General features: G+C 35.0%; 1 protein-coding gene across 1 annotated transcript; it reads left to right on the top strand.

The window, feature by feature from the left end:
* Positions 1 to 47: 47 nt before the first annotated feature.
* LOC141566440 (trem-like transcript 4 protein) lies at positions 48 to 15,334 on the top strand. Its single transcript, XM_074310975.1, has 6 exons — positions 48 to 200; positions 3,203 to 3,532; positions 7,817 to 7,892; positions 8,652 to 8,765; positions 13,607 to 13,709; positions 15,161 to 15,334. Exons 1-6 carry the CDS (start codon positions 125 to 127, stop codon positions 15,236 to 15,238), a joined length of 777 nt encoding a protein of 258 aa, XP_074167076.1. The 5' UTR covers positions 48 to 124; the 3' UTR covers positions 15,239 to 15,334.
* Positions 15,335 to 23,241: the final 7,907 nt, after the last annotated feature.

Genomic DNA, 23,241 nt, shown 5'->3' with positions numbered 1-23,241 from the left:
TCTACTTATTATATTACTTGCTTCCCCAAACATCATGTTAAGTTCTTGTTTTGTTTCTGTGATTCAGAAAGAACCAAGAGAGCAATTAGTCTCCAAACGTACTTGGAAGCTTCCTGTGTTCCTCATGAAAAGAAACAAGATGATTCCAAAGGTCCCTCTTCAGTTGGTGCTGCTGCTTTTATGGGTTTCATATGAGAGGGGTAAGGAGCAAAAGAAAATAATAGGAGAGAGTAGAGACAAAATGAGTTGGGGAAATGGGAAAGGACAAGAGAGGAGAATAGAATGATGAGAAATGCTACACAGATGGTATATTAAGATGTAGAGAAGGAGGCTTGGCTTCCCAGAGTAAGAATGGGATCTTGGGAGCTATATTCAGGATATTAAATAGTGGTATAAGAAGTACTTTCTGAAGAACCAGTTCCTTTTTTTTTTCTTTTACCTTTTTCAATTTAATTTTCTTTAAGTAGACTCAAGTATTTTACATATTCCAGTTTTTAAAGTCTTTTTCTCTATCATTTATTTTATTTATATTTTTATTATGTTACATAATTTTTACATTGTTATATATTATATACATTTATTTATATATCATATTATTATATTTATTTTATCCCCCCATTAAAAAGAAAGATAAAGTAAGAAAAAACATACCTTGTAATATATTGTCAAGCAAAACAGATTTTCACATTGGTTATCACCAAAAATCCTTGCTTCATTTTGTGTTTTGAACCCATTAACTCTATACAGAAGGGGGAAGTATGCTTTACTGAAGGCATACTGGAATCACAGTTAGAGCATTGATGAGGCAACTAGGTATCAAATATGACTTCAAAACTCATTGTCTCCCTCAGTTCCCTCATGTGTAAAATGAGAATGATAAGACCTCCCAGGGTTGTGAAGATAAAATGAGATACTTTTTTATAAAGCATTTGTTGTTGTTTAGTTATTTCAGGGTTTTCTCATCAAACTAATGGATAAATTTGCTATTTCTTTTCCATTCTGTAAACCTTAAAATATCATATAAATGCTAGCTATTATTTTATTATTATTATTATGTCTCAAAACTATTATTCTCTAAAATATTTTGGTTATTTTTTTCTAATCCTACTTGCTTCATTGTACATCATTCACATTTCATAATTTGCTCATCCATTTTCCAATTGAAACTCCTTAGTTTCTAGAGTTTTATCAACAATGCAAAAAGAACAGATGTGAATATTTTTGTTCATATTGATCCTTTCCTTCTTTCTTTGATTCTTTTAGGAACAATTTAGGACATAGTTCTAAATTACTTTCTAGAATGATTTGTTGTTGTATAGTCATTTTTCATTGTGTCTAACTCTTCATGACTCCATTTGGGGTTTTCTTAACAAAAATATTATAGTGGTTTACCATTTCTTTCTTCAATTCGTTTTAGAGATTAGGAAATGAAGGAAAACTGAGTTTAAAATCAGTTTTCCACAGTTAGTACATGTCTAAGGTTATATTTTAACTCAGAAAGATATCTTCCTGACCCCAGGCCCAGCATTCTATCCACTGTGCTACTTAGAATGGCATGATCAGTTCACAATTCCATCATTATTTCTTGTTTTCCTGCAGTCCCTTCAACATTGATAATTTTCTCTTTTTATCAACTTTGTCACTCTGATTAAATGAGATGGAAATTCAATGTTGCTTTAATTTCTCCAGTTATTAATGATAGGATAATTTTCCATATGCTATTTTCCTTTGGAAGTTGTCTATACATATCCTTCAACAATTTATTAACTAAGGAATTAGCCATTCTTATACATCTAAATCAATTGCATATATATATATATATATATGTATATATATATATATTTATATATATATATACATAATGATAATAGTAAGCATTTATATAGTACTTTAAGGATTGCCAAGTGCTTTACAAACCTTATCTCATTTTAGACTCACAACATCTGTAAGAGGTAGATTTATAGATAAGGAAACTAATGAATGGCAAGGTTAAAATGAATTATTTGCCCAGGATTTTTCCCTAGTTAACAGTTTGTCATCTTAGCTTTGTTTACAGAAATACTTTAAATTTATGGAATCAAAATTACCCAACTCTCTTCTATGATCCTCTTTATCCTTTGTTGTTTATCATTCATTCTCCCCAGATCCATAGTTAGAAAATAATCATTTGGTAGTTTGATTGGTATGGCACTGAATGAATAAATTAACTTAGGTAGTGTCATTATTGTTGTTATGTTTGTTGTTAATTTTGTTAACATTTCTTAATACAATTTGTTGTTCACATTGTTATATTTTTCAGAATTATTTTTAATTTGGATCCTAATCATTAGCCATTTAAAGCATTTTTTAAACATATGGTTATTGATAGCTTGCATTTCTTCCCCTCCAAACTGTGTATTCGTATCCTTTGACCATTTATCATTTGGGGAATAGTTTATTCTTATAAATTTGAGTCTGTTTTCTAATTATCTTGGAAATAAAACCTTTATGAGAGAAACTTGCTGCAAAAGGCTCAAATCACTCCAACTTTCATTAATTGGTCAACAATAGGTCCCAGCCAAGGCTCTGTTGGTCATTTTTAGGTCCTGATTGCCTCAGAGTGAATGTATATACCATTTTGACCAAAAACTCAGAGGGTCTTTCTATCTCAATTTTATTTATTTATTAGTTTTTTGGACTAGGTAAAAGAGGCCATTCTTTGCCTCAGTTTTATCTAGTTTTAATTTTTGAACAACTGTGGCCTCAGACTTATTAAAAACTTTAGCTTAAAAAGACCAAGCTCTCTCACTGGGTTCAGGGCCATCTCCAGTTATTCTTATCTATATCTGGCCTCTGGACCCACATGGCTCTGCAGAAGAAAGTAGGGCAGATGATCCTGCAAAGCCCTCCCTCACTTAAATTCAATTCACTTGTATGTCATGATATCATCTCTCCAATACCATGGCCCTCTTTGAGAACAACAGGTTCAATTTTAATTCTATCAGTATTGATTTTGTTTGTACAATTTAAAAAATTGTAATCAAAATTGTCAAAATTGTGCTTCTCCATGTGGTTATTTTGATTAGAATTTCATATTCTGCCTCTTCCTGCTCAACTTTGTTGACATTCTACAGAAATCTCCTTTCTACTCCTCCTTTCCTACTCAAGAAATGATGTTGTTGTCCAACTGAGCTCCTAGTAACCTGAGGTTCATATTCTGTAGGTTCCCTTGGAAAAGAAGAGGAACACAAAGTGGTGGGGGAGACACTCACAGTGAGATGTCAATATATACCTGAGAAACCTGATCATCTAGACAAAGCCTGGTGTAAAAAAACAGAAAATAAAAATAGTTGTACTTTGTTAATCACAAGACCAAAATCTTGGGCAAAGACTGAAAACCTACGCTATTCCCTCAGTTATGACATTGATGTTATAACAGTCAACATGTCTGGCCTCCAGGTGGAAGACTCTGGGGAATATTGGTGTGGAAATTACAACTCTACTGCAAACATTATTGATGTTTTAAAAAAAGTTCATCTAATAGTAGCTCCAGGTAAGTCCCTTCCCTGAGAACTTGTCTTTCTTGAAGCTTCTTAATCTTTTAAAAAAAAAATTAATCACCCACACACTCACACCTTGAATACAAACATACATACATATATATATATATATATATATATATATATATATATATATATATATATATATAAACACCTTTCCTCACATATTTCCATCATCTCTTCCATAGTTTGTTCTATCTCTAGGAAAGGCAAGCCACTTTCTTCCCTGTTAATCCTTTTTCTGATTAGTGGGTCACTGAACTGGTATCCAATATCACACAAATATGCAAATTCACTTGTTCACACAGAGACAATCATGAACAAAAACAGAAATGTGCTTCACCATTTTCATTTCTTATTATCTCAGGAAATGGTAATGGAAGTTGAAAACTGTATAGCTGGATCTTGTACCAGAGACTGGTTTGTATTTATGTAGGATACCAGCTAGAGCAAGAACTTTAAGACAGGAAGAGCCCCAAAGTTTAATGACATACAATTTTTAGGGAATCCCTAGGCCCCAGACAAGTCTGAAGGTAACACCTCTAATGTTGTTGCCATCTATTTAGTAGAGGATGAAATACTTTCAAAAGAAAAACAGCCTTTCAACAGAACACATGAGGTGGTTCATGGTTCCTATACCAGACTTTGGCTGAAGGCTGTAATTCAAAGCACTGGACTTTACTCTGCCTCCCTCCTCTCTCTACAAAGACAAATTAGATCCTCAGGCAGAGACTCAATCAAACCTTGAACCTACCAAATGTCCTCTCCCACATCTTTCCCAGGTCTGCCTTAACCCAAGAAATTTATTGCTGACTATTATGTCCCCAAAACAATTTTTTCCTATACTTCCATGATAAAGCATAGTCTCAGAGACAATGTAAGAGGAAAAGCTCCAGCTGAATCAATATCTGCTTTAACATTTAGTGACTATTGTGTAAACTTGATTATGATATCTTTCTAAGCTTCTGCTTTCCTTATCTGTAAAGGGGGATTAATAGAGATTTATTAGGATTCTTACTAGGTACTAAGAATGCGGAGTTGATAGAGACAATAATTATCTAATTTAGCATGGTTCAGTGTGATTGATCTGATCTTACAAGGAGATGTTATGGGCCAGAACTTGAAACAAGGTACTAAGTGGAATTGATGAAATAATGATTCTCTAATTGAAATGTACTTAGTACTTACTATAATTCCACAAGATTCACACCTTTAAGAGAGCATACATAAGGAGGATCTCTCAGGGCCAAAGAGGACAAGCCCACTAAAGGACAAACCCACTAGAAGCTCTTAGAAGCAGAGACAGAGTCATTCCATCTTCACCTTTGTTGTGGCTGGAGACTAAGCCTCTAAACTAGTTTGGAGTAATAGAACCAACAAATTTCCAGCAGAAGATATTTTGGAAAATCTTCAGAAAAAATCTGTTTCCATTAGGCATGGGGTAAGGCAGCTGAGTGGAAGCACAGCGCAGGAATCTAGGGCACTGTGGCATCTGCAGATTGGGGGAATCTACAGGAAGGCTCTTAGCCAAAATACTCTGTCCTGTTTGGAGGCCAGTGGATCAACAGATTCTGTAAGAGACTCCACTACAAATACAAAAGGCAAATAGTGAGCCTCTGAATTTTCCCAGAATAAGTGGAACTTTTCCACATCCACCCAGCAAGAGAAGGAAGTTAGCAGCAAGGCCCAGGGCAGCTTAAAGCTGTTGTTGCCTGTAGAGGAAGTTTGGGACAATCTCCCCTTTGTACTAAGAGCAGACCTCAACCATTTAAAAAATGATCAAAAAAGCAAAAAGGCCGAAGATAACTTTTATGGAGAAAGAAAACAGACCTAAACCCTGAGGATCCTAAAGGCAAATCATCTCCAGATGAAGCCCCAAAGGATTATATGAGTTGGTCCCCATTTCACAAGGCTTTCTTGGAAGAATTCAAAAAGGATTTTAAAAGAGAAGAAAAATGGGGAAAGAAAATGAGAACTTTGCAAGAAAGTTTGGAAAAGGAAACACAGAAATTATCTGAAGAAAACTCCTTAAAATGTTCATCCTAGGTGCATCCTAACATGATTTTGACACTACCAATCTCTTAACTTTCAGAGGCCTTGGGTTTCCTCAGCCATCAAATAAAGCATTGTGCCAAATGGTCTTAGAGTGATCTTAGGGTCACTTTGCAGCTGAAGATTAAGAATTCTTAATCTGACATCTTTCATGAACATCACAAAAATTATTTTGTAATTGTATTTTTACATGATTAGTTTTTTTTAAATAATTTTACTTTATAGATTTAAAACTTTATTTTGAGAAGGGATCCATGGACTTCATTACACTGTCCAAGGGATCCAAAATACAAAAACAGATGTAAGTCCTTTGGAATATCTAAGCAAGGTGAGTCACTTGGAGGACTCAGGGGACTTAGCAAGGCCAGTTTCATAACTGATAATGCATATCAGAGCACCCTCAGATTATTCGAAAGCATAATGGTCAACATGACTAGAGTGTATTTTGAAACAGGACGCTTTCTAAAAAGAAAACAAAAAACAGGATAAGCCTTGACTAACAGAACAAGGAAATGTCACATCAGTGATTATACTTTCTGTGGTTTTCTGGCATTTGTATAGAGTATAACAGAAAAATATGCTTATGGTGGAGTATAAAAGGGAAGCTGTAAGAAATAAAGTCACTTGCATGGTTTAAACTTCAACTTACCTAGCCCCATTCATATTCATTTCACTCATTGTAGCACTCAAGATAGTTGTTGGTACCTCCCTCAGACTGAAAGCTGGAAAACGGACAGCTTGTCCAAGAACTGCCCTCGTTGTAGTGACCAGAAACTGGAAACTAAGAGGATGCCCATCAGTTGGAGATTGGCTGAATAAATTGTGGTATATGAATGTTATGGAATATTATTGTTCTGTAAGAAATGACCAACAGGATGATTTCAGAAAGGAAAGGCCTGGAGAGATTTACATGAACTGATGCTAAGTGAAATGAGCAGGACCAGGAGATCATTGTATACTTCAACAACAATACTATGTGATGATCAATTCTGATGGACGTGGCCCTCTTCAACAATGAGATGCACCAAATCAGTTCCAACAGAACAGTAAATGAACTGAACCAGCTACACCCAGCGAAAGAACTCTGAGAGATGACTATGAACCACTACATGGAATTCTCAATCCCTCTATTTTTGTCCACCTGCATTTTTTATTTCCTTCACAGGCTAATTGTACACTATTTCAAAGTCCGACTATTTTTGAACGGCAAAATAACTGTTTGGACATTTATACATATATTGTATTTAATTTATACTTTAATATATTTAACATGTCTTGGTCAACCTGCTATCTGGGGAGGGGGGGAAGGACAGGAAAAATTAGAACAAAAGGTTTGGCAGTTGTCAATGCTGCAAAATTACCCAAGCATATATCTGGTAAATAAAAACTATAAATAAATAAATAAGTAAGCAAGCAAATAAATAAATAAACAAACAAAATAAATAAATAAACAAACAAACAAATAAATAAACAAACAAATAAATAAATAAATAAACAAATAAATAAATGAATGAATGAATGAATGAATGAATAAACAAACAAATAAATAAATAAATAAATAAATAAATAAATAAATAAAATAAAGAGAATGCTCAAGTCAGCTATCCCTTCATTTCCCGTTCTGCAGCATTCCTTTGGATTATCCATCCATAATTCCTCATCTTATTTTTCCTTTTGCTCTCCATTTCAATGAAACCCTTTCCATTAAGTCAAACTCTTTCCTCTTATGCTATGATCAGCTTTTTAAAGCTATGAAAGCTTTAACACTTTCTTAATTGATGGCTGCTTTTAGGCCTACAATGTTTTTGTAAAATTTTCATTATCCTCTAAAGAGGTTTGTTTACATATCAAAAGAGATGTTCCCCTTTTGATTATCATTTAAATTTAAGTTATGTTTAGTAGTACTTGAGTTAAATTTAAAGTTGAACTTAAATTCGTTTTTTGGACAATCACCAATGGCCTTAGTATCTAAGATAATAGATAAATTAGAGAATAAGGACAACCAGAAAAAGAGAACACAAAATTGAACATGAGAGAATTGGTCATTAATGAAATTTGGTTTAATACCTTGGATAATATCATACATTAATAATGAGCATTTGACTTTATATTGTGTCCTTATTCTGATTATCCCACAGATCTGGATAAAGCCTGAAACTTTGGCACTAGGCAACCTATTGAGGAGGAAAGTACCAACTGTCTATTCTTTTGTCTTCTCTTTACAGCCCAAACACAGAAGACAATCCAACCGAATCTAACTACTATTATAGAAGCTACTACCATCTCCTCCGTCCCCAACAGGTAAAACTCCTCTCTAGAAACTCTGTCTTATGACACCTCACCTGTATTCTGCTTCCCCAGAAGTCTATTTGTGCCCCTTTCCTACAATTATGCAGAAATTTATCCAAACTACAAGTTTCCAGCCTGTACTGGAAATAATGTTTCCATTCTTATTGACCCACTTGACCTTGAGTCCATCAGGCTATCCCACAATTCATAGCTGCCACATGGTACTTGTGAGGTTTCCTGGCTCAGGTGGGCCTCAGGGAACCATACTTCCAATTTTTTTCTCTTATCTTCAAATATATATGACCTGTAATATGATTTCTTTTTACTTCCCAATTCTCCACCTGATTGCACTTCCTTGAATTTCATCATGTCCCCAGGAATCTCATTATCCCGCAAGATTACATTAACCCTGGTGCTCATACTTTATCAATATGCTCTGCCCCAGGGTCCCTCCCTGCTCTGACTGAGGGGTTGAAAGTAGATAACTTTTCCCATTACCTCCATTTAAGGATGTCAGCAATGTCTTCAATTCCCACTCCATAACACTCCTTTGAACTTGTCCATCATTCCCCATCTTCTCTTTCCTATCCCTCAGGTTTTCATCTTCCTTTTCTGTGTTGTCTTTCTCTATTTGATTTTAAACTCCTTGAAGCCAGGCACTATTTTTATATTTTGTATTTGTATCCTAGCACTGAGTATAGTTCCTGGCACCCAGTAGGCACTTAATAAGAGTTTATTTGACTGACCAGCCCCTGCTCTGATGTTTTTCAGGTCCCAGTTCAACATAACTGATGGAACATATTTGATGTACACAAATATCCTGCTACCAGAAAATTCTACTTCTACAAGTCAGATTATGGATCATATTGGCTTTGAAGACTTGAAGTAAGTGGTTTCAATTAGGATCCCCTTTCTGTGGAATATTTGTGCTTCCTCCTCCAATTTCATTTCTGACCTTTGACTTTATTGCATGCATTGACCCAACCCATTAAAAGTAGTCTTCTTTAACAAGATGCATTGTGAAAAAAGAAACTTATTTAATATTAGATAACTAGGCTTGTACCTTAATATTTATGTGACTTTGGTCAAGTCATGTCCCCTGTTTAGGCCTCATTTTGCTCATCAGCAAAATGAGACAGTTGGACTAAATGATCTCTCAAGGTGCCTTTACAGATTTTAGCAGATTTCATCTTGAGCTGCCTTTTGCACTCCCCTCATACTCATTCTACTTTTCCCCTTCCTTAACAGACATTCTGGAGGGAACAAAATAAGAGTACATTTGTCCCTGACCCTAAATTGAGAACATTTTTATTCCTGGTGCATTGTATAGTAAGGGTTTCTATCACTTCTACTCAAGTCAAATTCATCACTAACAGAATCTGAAAGCCTTCCCACAACTTCATCAATGCCTGTCAATACCAAGCATGATCCAAGTTCAGCATATAAAATGTATTTAAGGGGTCCATGATGAACCAACCTCTAGCTCTGTCAGAGCCAATCTGCATGACAGAATTTGAAGACTGGCTTGTCTCTTCTCAAACAAAACTTAGCTCAGGGCCCCCTTGGTTGTGTCAGCACAGAACTCCTACATGCAGATATCCATAGAAAACTCTGTGTGAGAATCCTGAGGATAAAGCATCATCTTTAGAGTACAAAAGGATTCCTTTGGCATTAGGATGATTCATACGAAGTAAAAGTAATGCACTTTAAAATTTATAAAATACTCTTTTCATATGTTATATCATTTGACTATCACAACAACCCTGTGAGGTAGGTGCTATTATCACCATGCTATAAAATAACATATTTATATAGATATGTTTATATATGTGTGTTTATTATAACATATATTGTATATACATGCTATAACATATTGTGTATATATTCACATAATAATACCATTATATATTCATAAATCATATAATTAATATGTGATATATTACAATACTGTAATAGATATAATATTATGAGCATACTATATTATTCCTGTTTTTCTTGGAAAAGATGAAGAAATTGAGTTTGAGAAAAACTGAGATTAAGTATCAGCCAGACCAGATGGAGTCAGCTTAAACAAACAAAAGCTGATTATTAAATTTTCATTGCCATCATTTATTTACACTTCAGTTATTGTTTTGTTGACTGTCTAAACAAGAAAGTAATGGAGAAAATGTTAATGATGTTGATTAAACTTAAAGTATGCCCTGTCCTTTTTTTGCTTTTCTTGGAAATAATAATTCTGAGTACATGCCTGCCAAGGGTCACACAATTAGTAAGCAACTAAGCTAACATTCCTTCAAAGCAACGTAGCATCTTCCTCTTCAAAATAACGACAGCTAATGGTGTAGAATAGAGCAGCAGCCCTAGATTTAGGAGTTCAAATCTGGCATCAGACACTTACTAGCTGTGAGAGCCTGGGCAAGTCATTTAACCTCAATTGCCTCCCCAAATAATAATAATAATAATAATAATCTACTTCTACTTCCAAATCTATCTGCAGCTCTCCCCTTCAAGGTTAGTTCTTTACTTCCCCAATGTACCTTTGTCTTACTCGAGAGTAAGGATTATCCCATCTTCCTTTGTATCTCCAGCATTTAGCAAAGTATATAGTAAATATTTAATAAATGCTTACTAACATTTACTGGGGAGGCTGTTGCTGAGGTAAGATTATAATGAACAGCATTTATATATGGAGGTAGCTCATAGATAGAATGCTGAACCAGGAATCAGGAGAACCTGAGTTCAAATATGTCTTCAGATACTTATTAGTTGTGTGATCCTGGAAAAGTCACTTAATCCTATTTTCCTCAATTCCTCACCTATAAAAAGAAATGGAGGAGGAAATGGCAAACTACTCTCTGACTCATTCACTCTCTGCAAAGAAAACCCCAAATGAGGTCACAAAGGCAGAAATAAATGAAACAACTCAACAAGAACAACAAACATGAAAAAAAAAAACATTGATAGAACACCATATTTGTTTCTTTTCTTTTCACTCTTACTCCTTTTTCTCTCCTTCTTTCTTTTTAGTTTTTTTTTTCCCTCTGCACTTGAGACAGATTTTTAAGAAAAAAAAAATCAAAACACCAAAACAGGAGAATTAACCCATGTTCAAGAAAATTCTCTGAACTCCCCTTAAATGGGATCTGGAAAGACTAGAGATCTCTAACCATTAGGAGGTTTACGAAAAAGACCAGGATGAAGTATGAAATGACAATCAAATAAAGTTCAAGGACCAAGTAGTATCATGGGAAAATAGGAGTTTAGAATGGATCAGAGAGGCAATCTGGTCCAGGTTGACTTAACTTGAGATCCATGGAAACATTTCAGAGTATTTAAAAACTTGATTAGAAAAAAAATTCATGTTAACTTCCACTAGTTTCTAATTAAAATTTAATATTTCCTTCAATTGTTTAAAAATATCATTCTGAGAAGGGATTCATAGGTTTCTCCAGACTGCCAAAGAGGTACATGGCTCAAAAAAAAAAAAAAAAAAGGAAAGAAAAGAAAAATTTCTGTTCTTATCTACTTCATGGACTCAGAAAGACTCAGAAAGGTATGTGGCTTATGATATGAATAGTAATAACAAAATTTACATTTGAATCCAGATCTTCAGACTTCAACACCAAAGTTCTGAGCTGAGGGCAATTTTCGTGAGCTTTAACAATTTTCCAAATCATGAAAAAGTACCATCACATACGACTGCTGTTTGAGGTTTGTGGGAAAGGAGAAAGGGCAGGACTGCATTCATTAGTTTATTAGATTAGAATCAGTGAAACTTGAAGATTGGGGGAAAGCTCTCATTGAAAGTTTACTTCTACTTTACAAGTATACTATTTGTGTAATGAGGAAGGGGCCACCAGTTTCCAGGAGGATCAATGGGAGAAAATTTCTTTGTGGATATGCATACCTTAAAACCTATCTTAATGTGTTCTCTGATCATCTTGTAAGAGTCTTCAGCTCATGTGTAGGTAGAAATTACTATGTTTAGGTGTTGGATTGTAAAACTTTCTGGCCTGCTAGGAAGCCACCCAAATTAGACGAAATGTATAGCAGGCAAGGGCCTATTAAGGACACAGCTTTTGCACTACCTAAAGATGGCCTGTGTTCCGTTGATTGAACAAAAATGTTCATCTGTTGTTTGAGTTGGATTTTGTTTATTGTTTGTTTTGGGGGGAGGGATTTGAAAGGGGTCACAGTCCTCCATAGATGTGAAGTTGTGTTCTACCACTAAGAGTTTATTAAATTAATTGAACCAATATCCTGAGGAAGTCATAAACATAATCAACTCAGTCTCAAGCCACAGAGAAGCTACAAAATTGGACCATCAATCAATCAATTAACCACCTACTCTGTGCCAGGCACTGTGCTAGGTCCTGGGATACAAACTTCCAATATAATGGAACCTAATTCCACCAGAGTGTTTTCTAGGTAACTATCTGTGTCATGCAGGGAGCATGGTCCACTTATCTAAATATTAGAAAGCCTACTCGAGCTTAATCAATCATTCCTTTAGCATTTAGTGAGCATTTACTATGTGTTAGGCTTTGTGCTAAGAGCTACAGATAAAGAAAGGCAAATACCATCCCTATCCTCAAACTTTATTGGGACACAACACATAAGTAACTATGTACATAGAAGATGTATATAGAGCAGATTTAAAAATAATACAAGGAAGTTTAGAAGGAAGCACAAGCCAGCAGAACAAATATGAAAGTAACATGAGTTTATTATGTGTGTGTGCGTGTGTGTGTGTGTGTGAAACCACAAACCATGAAATAGAGATTCACAGTTTCAGATACAGTCTTCGGGTGTGTGTTGTTTTGTGTACATTTATTAGAAGCAGGACTAACATTAGCACTAAGACTAGCACTCTCTTAGTTCAGGTTCAATTTCAATTTAAAATGAGGCACTTGTGAGTTAACAAAAAGGAAGTTTTTATTGCTCTAATATACATGCAACAAGGATATGGTGATACTTCACTTCAGTTAGCAAACGTGTGATCTCCCTTGACTGCTCCCTGAAACTGAAAGGTCAGTAGATTAGCAAGGCAAGTTATGACAATTCAAGTGGTATTGTATATATATGTACCCTCTGAGTCTGAGAGACCCTTCTCCACCACAATGAGATTTTTTTTGTCCTTTGTAGGTAATTTTTAGTCATGTCTGACTCTTAATGATCCCATTTTGAGTTTTTTAGTCAAAGATACTGCATTAATTTGCCATTTCTTTCTCCAATTCATTTTTATAAATGAGCAAACTGAAGAGGCTTGTCCAGGGTCACACAGTGACTATGACCAGATTTGAACTCAGGTCCTCCTGACCCCCTATTCACTGTACTAGTATCTGCCCTATTATGTCATTTTATGTTCTTCATTGACCTGTCTTGAAAGAGCAATGGGTCAATCAAATCACTGAACAAATTTTTTGTCCTTTTAGGGAAATCTCATGTTGAAGAAGAACAGAAAAGCTCCTCTAATGTAGAAATGCTAGTAGATAATCATATTGCAATGTGAAATGGTCTCTTTTTTCCCCTTTCCTTTTTTTTCCCCTTTCTTTTATTTTCTATATCTATGTGTGCGTTTCTTTCAGAACAAATTGGGTTTTTTTAAGTATATAGTGAAGACATGATCAGGATATCACCATAGGTACCCTGACAGCTGAGGAACAATATACCAGAGGACTCAGCCTCACAGGTGCTTTGCCACCTTCTCTGTTTTCTCTTCCCAGGTCCCCAAACTGTCTCCTCACCCTTGTGGTGTTTGGCCTCCTCCTGACCAAAGTTCTGGCCTTCTTAGTCCTTCTTATTCTCCTGTTCAGGTTCAGGCATCAGGTGAGTAGTAGTGTTCCAGGATCATTATAGATTTTGAGCCAGAAAAGACCTCATGATAGATTCCATAATCCTCATTTTACAGTTGAGGAAACTGAGGCAATGATTTATTAAGAGTTACACAACCAGGGGCAGCTGGGTGGCGCAGTGGATAGAGCACCAGCCTTGAATTCAGGAGGACCCAAGTTCGAATCTGGTTTCAGACACTTAACACTTCCTAGCTGTGTGACCCTGGGCAAGCCACTTAACCAAAGCCTCAGGGAAGGAAAAAAAAAGAGGAGTTATACAACCTGAGGCAGGATTTGAACCCAGCTATTCCTGATATTAAGTACAGTTTCTTTTCACTTCTCCCTACTTCTTCTTTTTCGACTTTGGCTTGAGTCAGAAGTAAACTAAAGAAGGAACATCCTCTCCCCCATCCCAAGATGAAAGTAGCTCCCATTGGCACTGTAGGCAGCTAGACAGTGCAATGAATAGAATGCTGGGTCTGAAATCAGGAAAATTTGAGTTCAAATCCAGCTTTTAGCTACTTATTATTAATTTAGCCAATTATTATTATTTTGCCACTTGGGACAAGTCACCAGCCTCAGTTTTTTCAACTATAAAATGGTGATAATAATAGTACCTACTTCACAAATAATATTTGTAAAGTGCTTAACACAGTGCCTGGATCATGGTAGGCATGTAACAAATCCTTGCTCTTTTCTCCTTCTCCCTTAACCCTTAAAACAAAATAATCTTGGATTATTAAAATAATCTTGAATATTAAAATATAGCCCCGAGGTAATAAAAAAGAATTCAGAAAAGTTTACAGGGACATACTGAAATGTAAGGCATCTAAATGGCACAGTTGATGAAGTACTGGGAATGGAAATTGGAATTCCTGGGATCAAATCCAGACTTAAATACTAAGTGGTTCTGTGACCTTAGGCAAGTCACAATTTCTGCTTGCCTCAGTTTCTTCAACTCTAAAATGTTGATACAATTTAATTATCCTAAGAGCTAGGACAGCTCCTTCCCCAACGGGCTGTTGTGAGGATCAAATAAGATAGTATTTGTAAAGCACTTAGCACAGTACATAAAGTGTAATAAGCACTATTTAAATATTAGATATTATTATTGCTTTCAGCACCATTAGCTATTTGATGGATGGATCTGGGTTCAGTAGAAAAGATCAGAGTAGGGGCTGCCAGGGCAGATTGGAATTAGGTTCCTGGGGCATAAATAGGGTGTTAATTGGATTGAATGACAGCTAGACATAATGTGATAGCATTTCTCCTGTGCCTCTCCTGGGGATTAAAAGCCCTCCTTAGTCATATGAAGTGGGTGTATGAGTTAGAAGGCATTGGAAGGGGAAAGAAAATTTTAAGAGGAAAAAAGGACAAGATTTCATGAAGAAGGGATCATGGACATATATTGAGTTTGTTCATTTTCTTAACTTTTTCTATCCTCAGGATAATCAGGACACTGGAAAAGTAACAGAGTTGAACAAACTGGAGCTGTCCAAGATCCCCTATCCTACTCCTGATTGAGGTTCCTGATGCCCCTAATGCAGCCCAAGATACTAAGTACAGAGATTTCATATCTTACCAAGTTCTTAAGTACCAAATATATCCCCAGATACTAGAGTGAGACATGCTGGTAAATGTTTGGCAATGCACTCTCTGAAAGCACATGCTGCACAGTCTTTTTTTTTTTTTTTTTTTTTTTTTTTTTTTTTTTGCAACATATGCATCTTTTATTTCTCCAATTCTCACTTTATTTTTTTTTCTAGTAAATATTTTTAATACATATTGCTTTACAAATCACATTGAGAGAGAAAAATTAGAGCAAAAGGGAAAAACCATGGAAGAGATTAAAAAAAAAAAAAAAGAAGTGAACATAGCATGTGTTGATTTACATTCAGTCTCCTTAGTTCTTTTTCTGAATGCAGATGATATTTTCTGATCAAAGTCTATTGGGATTGCTTTGGATCACTGAACCACTAAGAAGAACCAAGTCTTTCATAGCCAATCATCGCACAGTCTTGCTGTTATTGTGTACAGTGGATTTCTGGTTCTGCTTGTTTTACTCGGCATCAGTTTATGTAAATCTTTCCAGGCCTCTCTAAAATCATCTTGTTTATCATTTTTTATAGAACAATAACATTCCATTACCTTCATGTACCACAACTTGTTCAGCCCATGCTGCACTTTCAGTTTAATCTACATCATTAGTGTTAGCTGCAACATTGTGTTAATTTTTGACAATCAACAAAATAATAAATCCAATCCTTATTTGTTATGTTGGCTGATTTCCTTTGAGAGAGGTTTCTTTTTTTTTTTCTTTTTGATTGAATTACTTTCATGTAGTCCAACAATTCTTAAGTGATCTCTTAAAACCAGTATTTTTCCTAATGAAAAATTTCACATTTTTGTTTTGTTTTTTGATGTCTCATAGAATCATTAACTTCCACTTACCCAACTCTAATTTTTAAGCAATTATTTTCTTAAGTGAACTTTTGTACCTCCTTTTCCATTTGACCAATTCTACTTTTTATGGCATTCTTCTCTTCATTGGATTTGTGTGCTTCTTTTACCCATTTGGCCTACTGTTTTTTAATTATTTTCTTCAGCATTTTTATGCCTTCTTTATCAATCTGTTGACTCTTTTTTCATGATTTTCTTACATCACTGTCATTTCTTTCCCCAATTTTTCCTCTGCCCCTCTTATTTTTTAAAAATTCTTTATTTATTTATTTTTGCTGAGGCAATTGGGGTTAAGTGATTAAGTGACCCAGAGTCACACAGCTAGGAAGTGTTAAGTGTCTGAGGCCAAATTTGAACTCAGGTCCTCCTGACTTCAAGTCTGGTGCTCTAACCACTGCACCACTTAGCTGCTCCTCTCTTATTTGATTTTTATAATTTTTTGAGCTCTCCCAGAGATCATTTTTGGAGCTGAAACAATTCACATTTTACTTTAAGGCTTTGGATGTAGAAGTTTTGATTTTGTTGCTTTCTTTGGAATATGTGTTTTGATCTTTCTCTGTCATCATAGTAACTTTCTATAATCAGGATCTTTTCTTTGCAATTTGATCATTTTTCCAGCTTATTTCTTAACTTTCAATTTTATTTTAATGTTAGGCATCTGCTCCTAGTGGAGGGAGCCCTGTCCCCTGTGCTTCAGGATTTTTGTGCAGCTGTTTTCAGAGCAAGTTCTGGGGATCTGTAAGCTTTTAATTCTTCCAAAGTGGTATAATCTAAGGAGAGTTGTGTTTACTACTCTCCTAGTATATACTCTAGTCTGTGAATGATCACAGGCATGCTTTTCTGCCCTGAAGCTGTGGCCATGGTTCTATCCCTCTGCATCCACAAGCTATGGAATGCTAGTGCTTCTCCTTACCCTGGGACTCCCACCCAGGACTATAACCTAGATCTGAGTATGGGTAATGCAACAGAATCTTGCATCTAGTGTTAGCAATCTCCTTCTGACTAGTTGTCTCACCCTCTTACCATCTGTGCATCTGCTTATTTTCAAAGTATAAAACTCATTTAAAAAAATTTAAGTATCAGCTCTGCTAAGACCCCAGGAATCTGTCAGACAATAAAATATTGTAACCTGCCCTTCTGCCTGGTCTTCTTATCTCTTTGAATTTCTATTTTGTTTTCTCTGGAATAATAATCCAGGGAAAGAGATAGAGAGAAGCAGAAGCCAATAATCAGTCTTATTTCCTCACATACGTGGCACATAGTAGATGCTTAATAAATAATGATTGATCTACTTTGTATTTCAATTCAATTTAAAGCATTTTTCAATCACCTGATATGTCAAAGGTGCTGTGTCACCTTTGGGGTTAGAAAGACATTCAAAAATTTTGTCCACTCCTTCTTTAATAATAATAATGATATTCAACATTTATATATGTTCATCATTTCACTGGATTCTTATAACCACTCTGTAATGGAAACATAGATAGACAGTTGATAAATATTTAAACGGGAATTTGAACCCAAAACTTTTCTCATTCTAAATCCAGAACTCAAATGCTGCCCTACCTCTTCTCCTTTGATTTTCATGTTATTGATCTTCTTGACTATCCTTTCTACCTTTTCTTGAGAGAAAGAGTGTGTAGGAAGAGAGGATACCAATACATTGTTGGTGGAGCTGTGAATTAGATCAACTATTCTGGAAAACAATTTTAAATAATTATCTTAAAATTATTAAAAGAAAAAATCAAGAGGAAAAGAAAAAGTCATGAGGAAATGTAGTATAGTAGATAGAAAATTAGCTTTAAAGGTTGGAGAGCTGGATCAACAAATCAACAAATGTTTATTGAGATACTGTTTCATTAATATGTCACTTTAAGGGGTAGGGATGAGTGGGGGATAGGGAAAGATTAAAAAAAGAACACCACTCTCTTCAGTTTCTCCAGATTTGTCTTCAGGTCTCTTTGAGGACCTTCAGTCTCTTCAAGATTTGGGCACTTCTGGCTTCCAACTTTGAAAAAGAAGATGAAAGATGCCAATACCATTTCAGGTTGCTGAAAGAAAAGACTCTTGGAAGAAGTTAACATGAGAGTACTTGGCAATCTCCATCATGTCTCTTAGGCCCAGATTGATACTCTGGAAATTTCAGAAAATATATACATACATACACACACACACACACGTGTGTGTGTGTGTGTGTGTGTATACTAAAAGTCATACCCCCTGAATGAATAATATTTAATGAAGCAGATATGTATGATTCTAGCTTGGTATCCCCTCTTTCTGTCTTTCTTACTCTCCTGACAAAAATTAAAGTCTTCCTTGGAGAAAGATGAGAGGAAACAGGTTAGAGATGTCTATTTTGGCTCCCTTTGAGCCATTTAATGACACACTCTTCTACGCTACATGTAGGGGATAATTCTCTTGTATGTAGAAGACTATGTGCTTTGACTTTGCAAGAAACACAATGACTGCTGAAAATCTGTTTTCCTTTACCCTCACCTTTCTTGTTCTTTCTATTCTACCTTGATTAGACTGCCTTGTGTCCCTTTTTTGTGTTTCTTGATTATTTTTATCTTTCTTGTTTTTCTTTATTTGATTTCTCACTCAAATAAATCCATATATTTGAATTTGAAATGTTTTGAATGACAAGCTTATATGTGAATATGATGTGGAAGATGTCTTGAGAAACCCTGGGACCATATAGTATTAAAGAGAGCTAGTCTCTGTTCAATAGTTAGAAAGGAAAAATCTATTTTCTCCAGACTTGGAGCTCTGAACTTATTAAATTTCATAAAAAGTCAGTATGATGTATTGAATCCAGCAAACTATTGCCTGAATTTAACAAAAAAAAGTAAGCTTATATTGTAATCTTTAGCACCTCCTGGGGGGTTTCATTGGGGAGCTGCTGAATAAAATATAGGTTTTGCTTCTTGTAAATTTACATTATGCAAAATGGAATTTATGTAAAGAATTCTAAAAGAAATCCACATTAAAAGAAATTCATTATGCAAAACAGATACTGTGTGATAAAAAGCTATATGGTGAAGACAGTGTAAACAATGGTGGGAAGCTGAGAAACATCTCTAAGTCAGTCCCTGTGGGTCTGTAGTCAGTGAGTGATTCTGTGCTTCTCTCAGTGTTCAATAGCAATCCTTATATTTTCACTAACGCTGGTGATAAACATGCTCTTAAAAGGAAAAGTCAATGAAAATAATTAGAAAATATGAAGGACAAAATTTGTCTTTCAGTGCCAACTGTAAAACACCATAGGGAAGGATGCTACCAAGATAAAGGAATTTGCAAAAAATAGTGCTTGAAGGAATGTGACTTACCTGTCAAAAGAGAGAGAAGATACTATTCTAGAGATGGAGAATCTATTTATTATGTGGATAGACAACCAGACACAAGACTATTCCTTTAAACTTGATAATAATTCAAGCTAAAACTCAAAACCTCTTTGAAAATTTAAAGGTAAAGTTTTGTGAAGGAACACAGTATTTACAGTAAGTGGTTGGTTTATATGACTTAAAAATTATGCAAGATTTCATAATATGCACTTGTCAGGAGAGGCTGTCAGGGTAGATATTGAAGAAGTAAAAAAGTTCTTATATTATCCTTTTATGTATATTTTCTCTGATTCCTGTTTTTACCACCAACTTGGATAAAAGACTTTCTTGAATCTGCAAGAAATAGTAGATGAACATCCCTTCTTGATGGAGCAAAAATTTAGAAACTACCTTATTAGATCAAAAAATGCCATCTCAAACTTATACTTGAAGGAAAAAAAACATGCAAACATAAAGCTTGGAAAAAATAAAATTACTCGTCTGCTTGGAATGATAGCTTTTAGTGATGAGGTTTAGCACCAAATGATGGGGTTGGCAACAATTGATGAAATCAGTGTAGCAAACACCTGTGACCCCAAAAGGGATTCAACAAAGATGGTATAGACTACAGACAGATTAATAGGGGAAGTTAAATCTCTAGAGTTTGATATCATAACTTGACTTTCTGATTGAATACAGTTAGGTAGAATTTTCTAAGACCTCCACAGATCTGTAAGGCTGAAATGATCTCTATCAGTTCCCTTCTCTGCTTGCCTCAGAGCATATTATAATTTATCAATACTTCAGGTTTTCTCTGCCAACTCCCCCTAGTTATCCAGAACCTCATCATTTAGGACTTCCATATTAAAACCTGTTCATGTGCAGCATTCAGAAAATTTCAGAGTATTGAAAGGAATCAGCAAGATAATATAACTTGTACATTATTTTGCCAATCCTAAAGCAGGGATAATCCTTGTTATTTTTGAATAATTTTTGTTATGACAATGGCATTCCTTTCGAGATTCTATTTACTTTGGATAATGCTCCAGGTCACCCTGCCCATATGAATGATTTTAATGACAATGTAAAAATGGCCTAACTTCCCTTAACACTACTTTATTATTACAACCTATGAATCAAGAAGTAATTGCAAATTTCAATCATATTTTTAACATATTATTTTTGCTTAGGTAATAGCAGTTTTGAATGTAAATAAATACTTGACATTGAGAGATTTTTGGAAATCTTATATTTACCTTACAATCTAGAATATTGCTAAGGTATAGGAAGATGTGACAGAAACATGTATAAAAGAGTCTGGAGGGGGAGGGGGAATGTGTGCCCACAGTTCATTCTTAATTTTCATAGGTTTGACAAGGATGAAATGTTTAATAAAGTTGAGTAAAAGATTATAAAATTAGCACAAGAATTGGAATTAGAATTGGAAGAGAATGATGTGGAGGAGTTGATTATGTCTCAAGGAGATATGTGGAATGAGGATTTGATTGAGCTGCTAGCTTGCAAAGATGACAGAAGAAGAAAGGGAAGCTTTGAGCCTGAAGTTTAATTGAAAAGGTTCAAGACAAAACAGTTGGCAGAAACATTTCATCATTTGAATTTTTTTCTTGTGTTGAAAAGATGGAGCCAAATAATTCAAGATTTTTCAAAATTTAAAGATTTGTTGAGGATAATATAGCTTGCTATTCTCATATATACAAAGAAAAAAGGGAGCCACTGTCCACACATTACTTTGTAATGCCAGAGAAACTGAGCAAAATAGAGATTAGAGAGTATTTAATAGTTTATTAAATGGAGAGATATACTGGGATCAAAGCAGATCCACGGTTTGACGGAGGCATCCCCAACATGGGGAGAGGCATTTTGATAAGACAGTATCTGACATTCCGATAGCTTGGGATGAGGAGAGGTATTCTGATATTCTAAAACATAAGATCTTTTATCCTTATCAAGTATTCTGATAAAGAGGGAGAGGAGGTTTTGCAGGACTGAGAAGCAGGGAAACTGAGGCAGGACTGAGTCAGGATAATTAGGGAAACTGAGTCAGGACAATAAAAGAGAACTGTGGCATAACAAGTTGATAGTTTCATTTTTAAAAATTGCACTGGCAATCAGTGAGTAGAGAAGGAGCAACACACTGCACAGCTATGTTAATTTTACTGTACAGTATCTATGCATACTTTATGATTAACTTTACCTATTGTTTCACAATTTAATTATCATAGTACAATATTTAATGTGTCTACATTTTAGTACATTATATGACTTGCAAAAAGGTATTGTTTTCTGAATGTCTTTATTACTAAGTGAAGGAAGTACGTGGGTAGGAGCAAATTCACATTATCTAAAAATTACTTTATGTACTTCGAGATCTGCAGTTCATAAAGCAAGAACTATCTGTACATCACACTGTATAAAAGCTAGAAGGGAGAAGGTGAAAGTAAAAAGGCAGTCTTTACACTTTGCTATCTACTGATTATCTGTGGATTCCCTTGAAAAGACACTAAGTCTTTCACTTTAGACTTTCTCCCTGAAAAACTCTTCCTAGTTTGTGCCTGATTTCTACAAAGATCAAGTGGGATAATAGTACGAGTAGGACTCAAGCAAATATTTCAATTTACCATGTGTCTTTCTGTGTGTTTATATATACTAATTCTATAATTAACTATTCAAGAAAAAGCATGAGAAAAATCTTTTCTAAGATTTCCAACCTCAAATATTTTAGCCTCTTTATTTTTACCTTCTCTGCTTAATAAAAAAATTAAAGCCCAGAGAGACTCAGGAATTTGCACAAGGTCATGCAGCTATTCAAACCCAGAATATCTTACCAAAAACTTTATACTTTTTATTTAATCACACAATCTAGAGGTATTGTTGTTGTTACTGTTTGCCCTCCTTTCTCAAAGAGGATCATGATATCAGGTAAGTGATGCTATGACATGCAACTGAATTGGATTTAAGTGAAGAGTTATGCAAAGTCATCAGATTCACTTTCTCCTTCGGAACCATCTAGATCCAGTGTCTAGATATACTATTGGATATGACCTTGGATGCAGTGAGAGACTTTGACCTTTTTAAGCTAAAGTCTGCAATAGGTCTCAGTTTGACTGAGGGCACACCATTCATTGATTAAGACTAGGTAGCAATTGAGGCAAAGAATGGCTTTTCATTAAGTAAAAAAAAAATAGAAATAAATCTTAGAGGAGAAGTTCCTCTGGGTTTCTGGCCAAAACAAAAATGATTGCGATTTACATAGCACTCTAAGTCAATCTGATCCAAACATGACCAACTGAGGCTTGGGGACCTATTGTTGACCAATCAATCACACAATCTAGAGGCAATAGGCAACCACAGAAGGACTTTGAGAAAGGGAGTAACAGGTCAAACCTGAACCTCAAGGACTATTCTCTGGAGCTATGTGAAAAATGTATTGGTGGTAGAAAAACTAAAGTCACTAACAACAGGTAGGAGGCATTTATAATACTGATGGAAGAAAGGTGATGAGAGCTCCAACTAAAGTAATAGTATAAATAAGATACAGATTGGCAAGGAGAAAAAAAAAGATTTGATAACTATCAGATGTGAGGTGCAAGAGAGGAAAGAGTCAATTACTCCAAGGTTTTAAATCTGAATGGAAATAGGAAAGTTGGAAAGAGTAAGCTGGTTTAAGAACAAAGAAGATGAATTTGATTTGGGACACTCTATATTGCATTTGATCATTTT

The sequence above is a fragment of the Sminthopsis crassicaudata genome, chromosome 4 (assembly GCF_048593235.1).
Source record: "Sminthopsis crassicaudata isolate SCR6 chromosome 4, ASM4859323v1, whole genome shotgun sequence".
In the NCBI taxonomy this organism is placed as follows: Eukaryota; Metazoa; Chordata; class Mammalia; order Dasyuromorphia; family Dasyuridae; genus Sminthopsis; species Sminthopsis crassicaudata.
The sequence above is the reverse complement of the archived record's forward strand: the minus strand, read 5'-3'. Positions and strand labels throughout refer to the sequence as shown.

Coding starts and splice junctions, on each gene's coding strand:
- LOC141566440 (XM_074310975.1), top strand. CDS start 125: ATGAAAAGAAACAAGATGATTCCAAAGGTCCCTCTTCAGTTGGTGCTG. Junction 3,533..7,816: donor TCATCTAATAGTAGCTCCAG/GTAAGTCCCTTC, acceptor TTCTCTTTACAG/CCCAAACACAGAAGACAATC. Junction 13,710..15,160: donor TGTTCAGGTTCAGGCATCAG/GTGAGTAGTAGT, acceptor TTCTATCCTCAG/GATAATCAGGACACTGGAAA.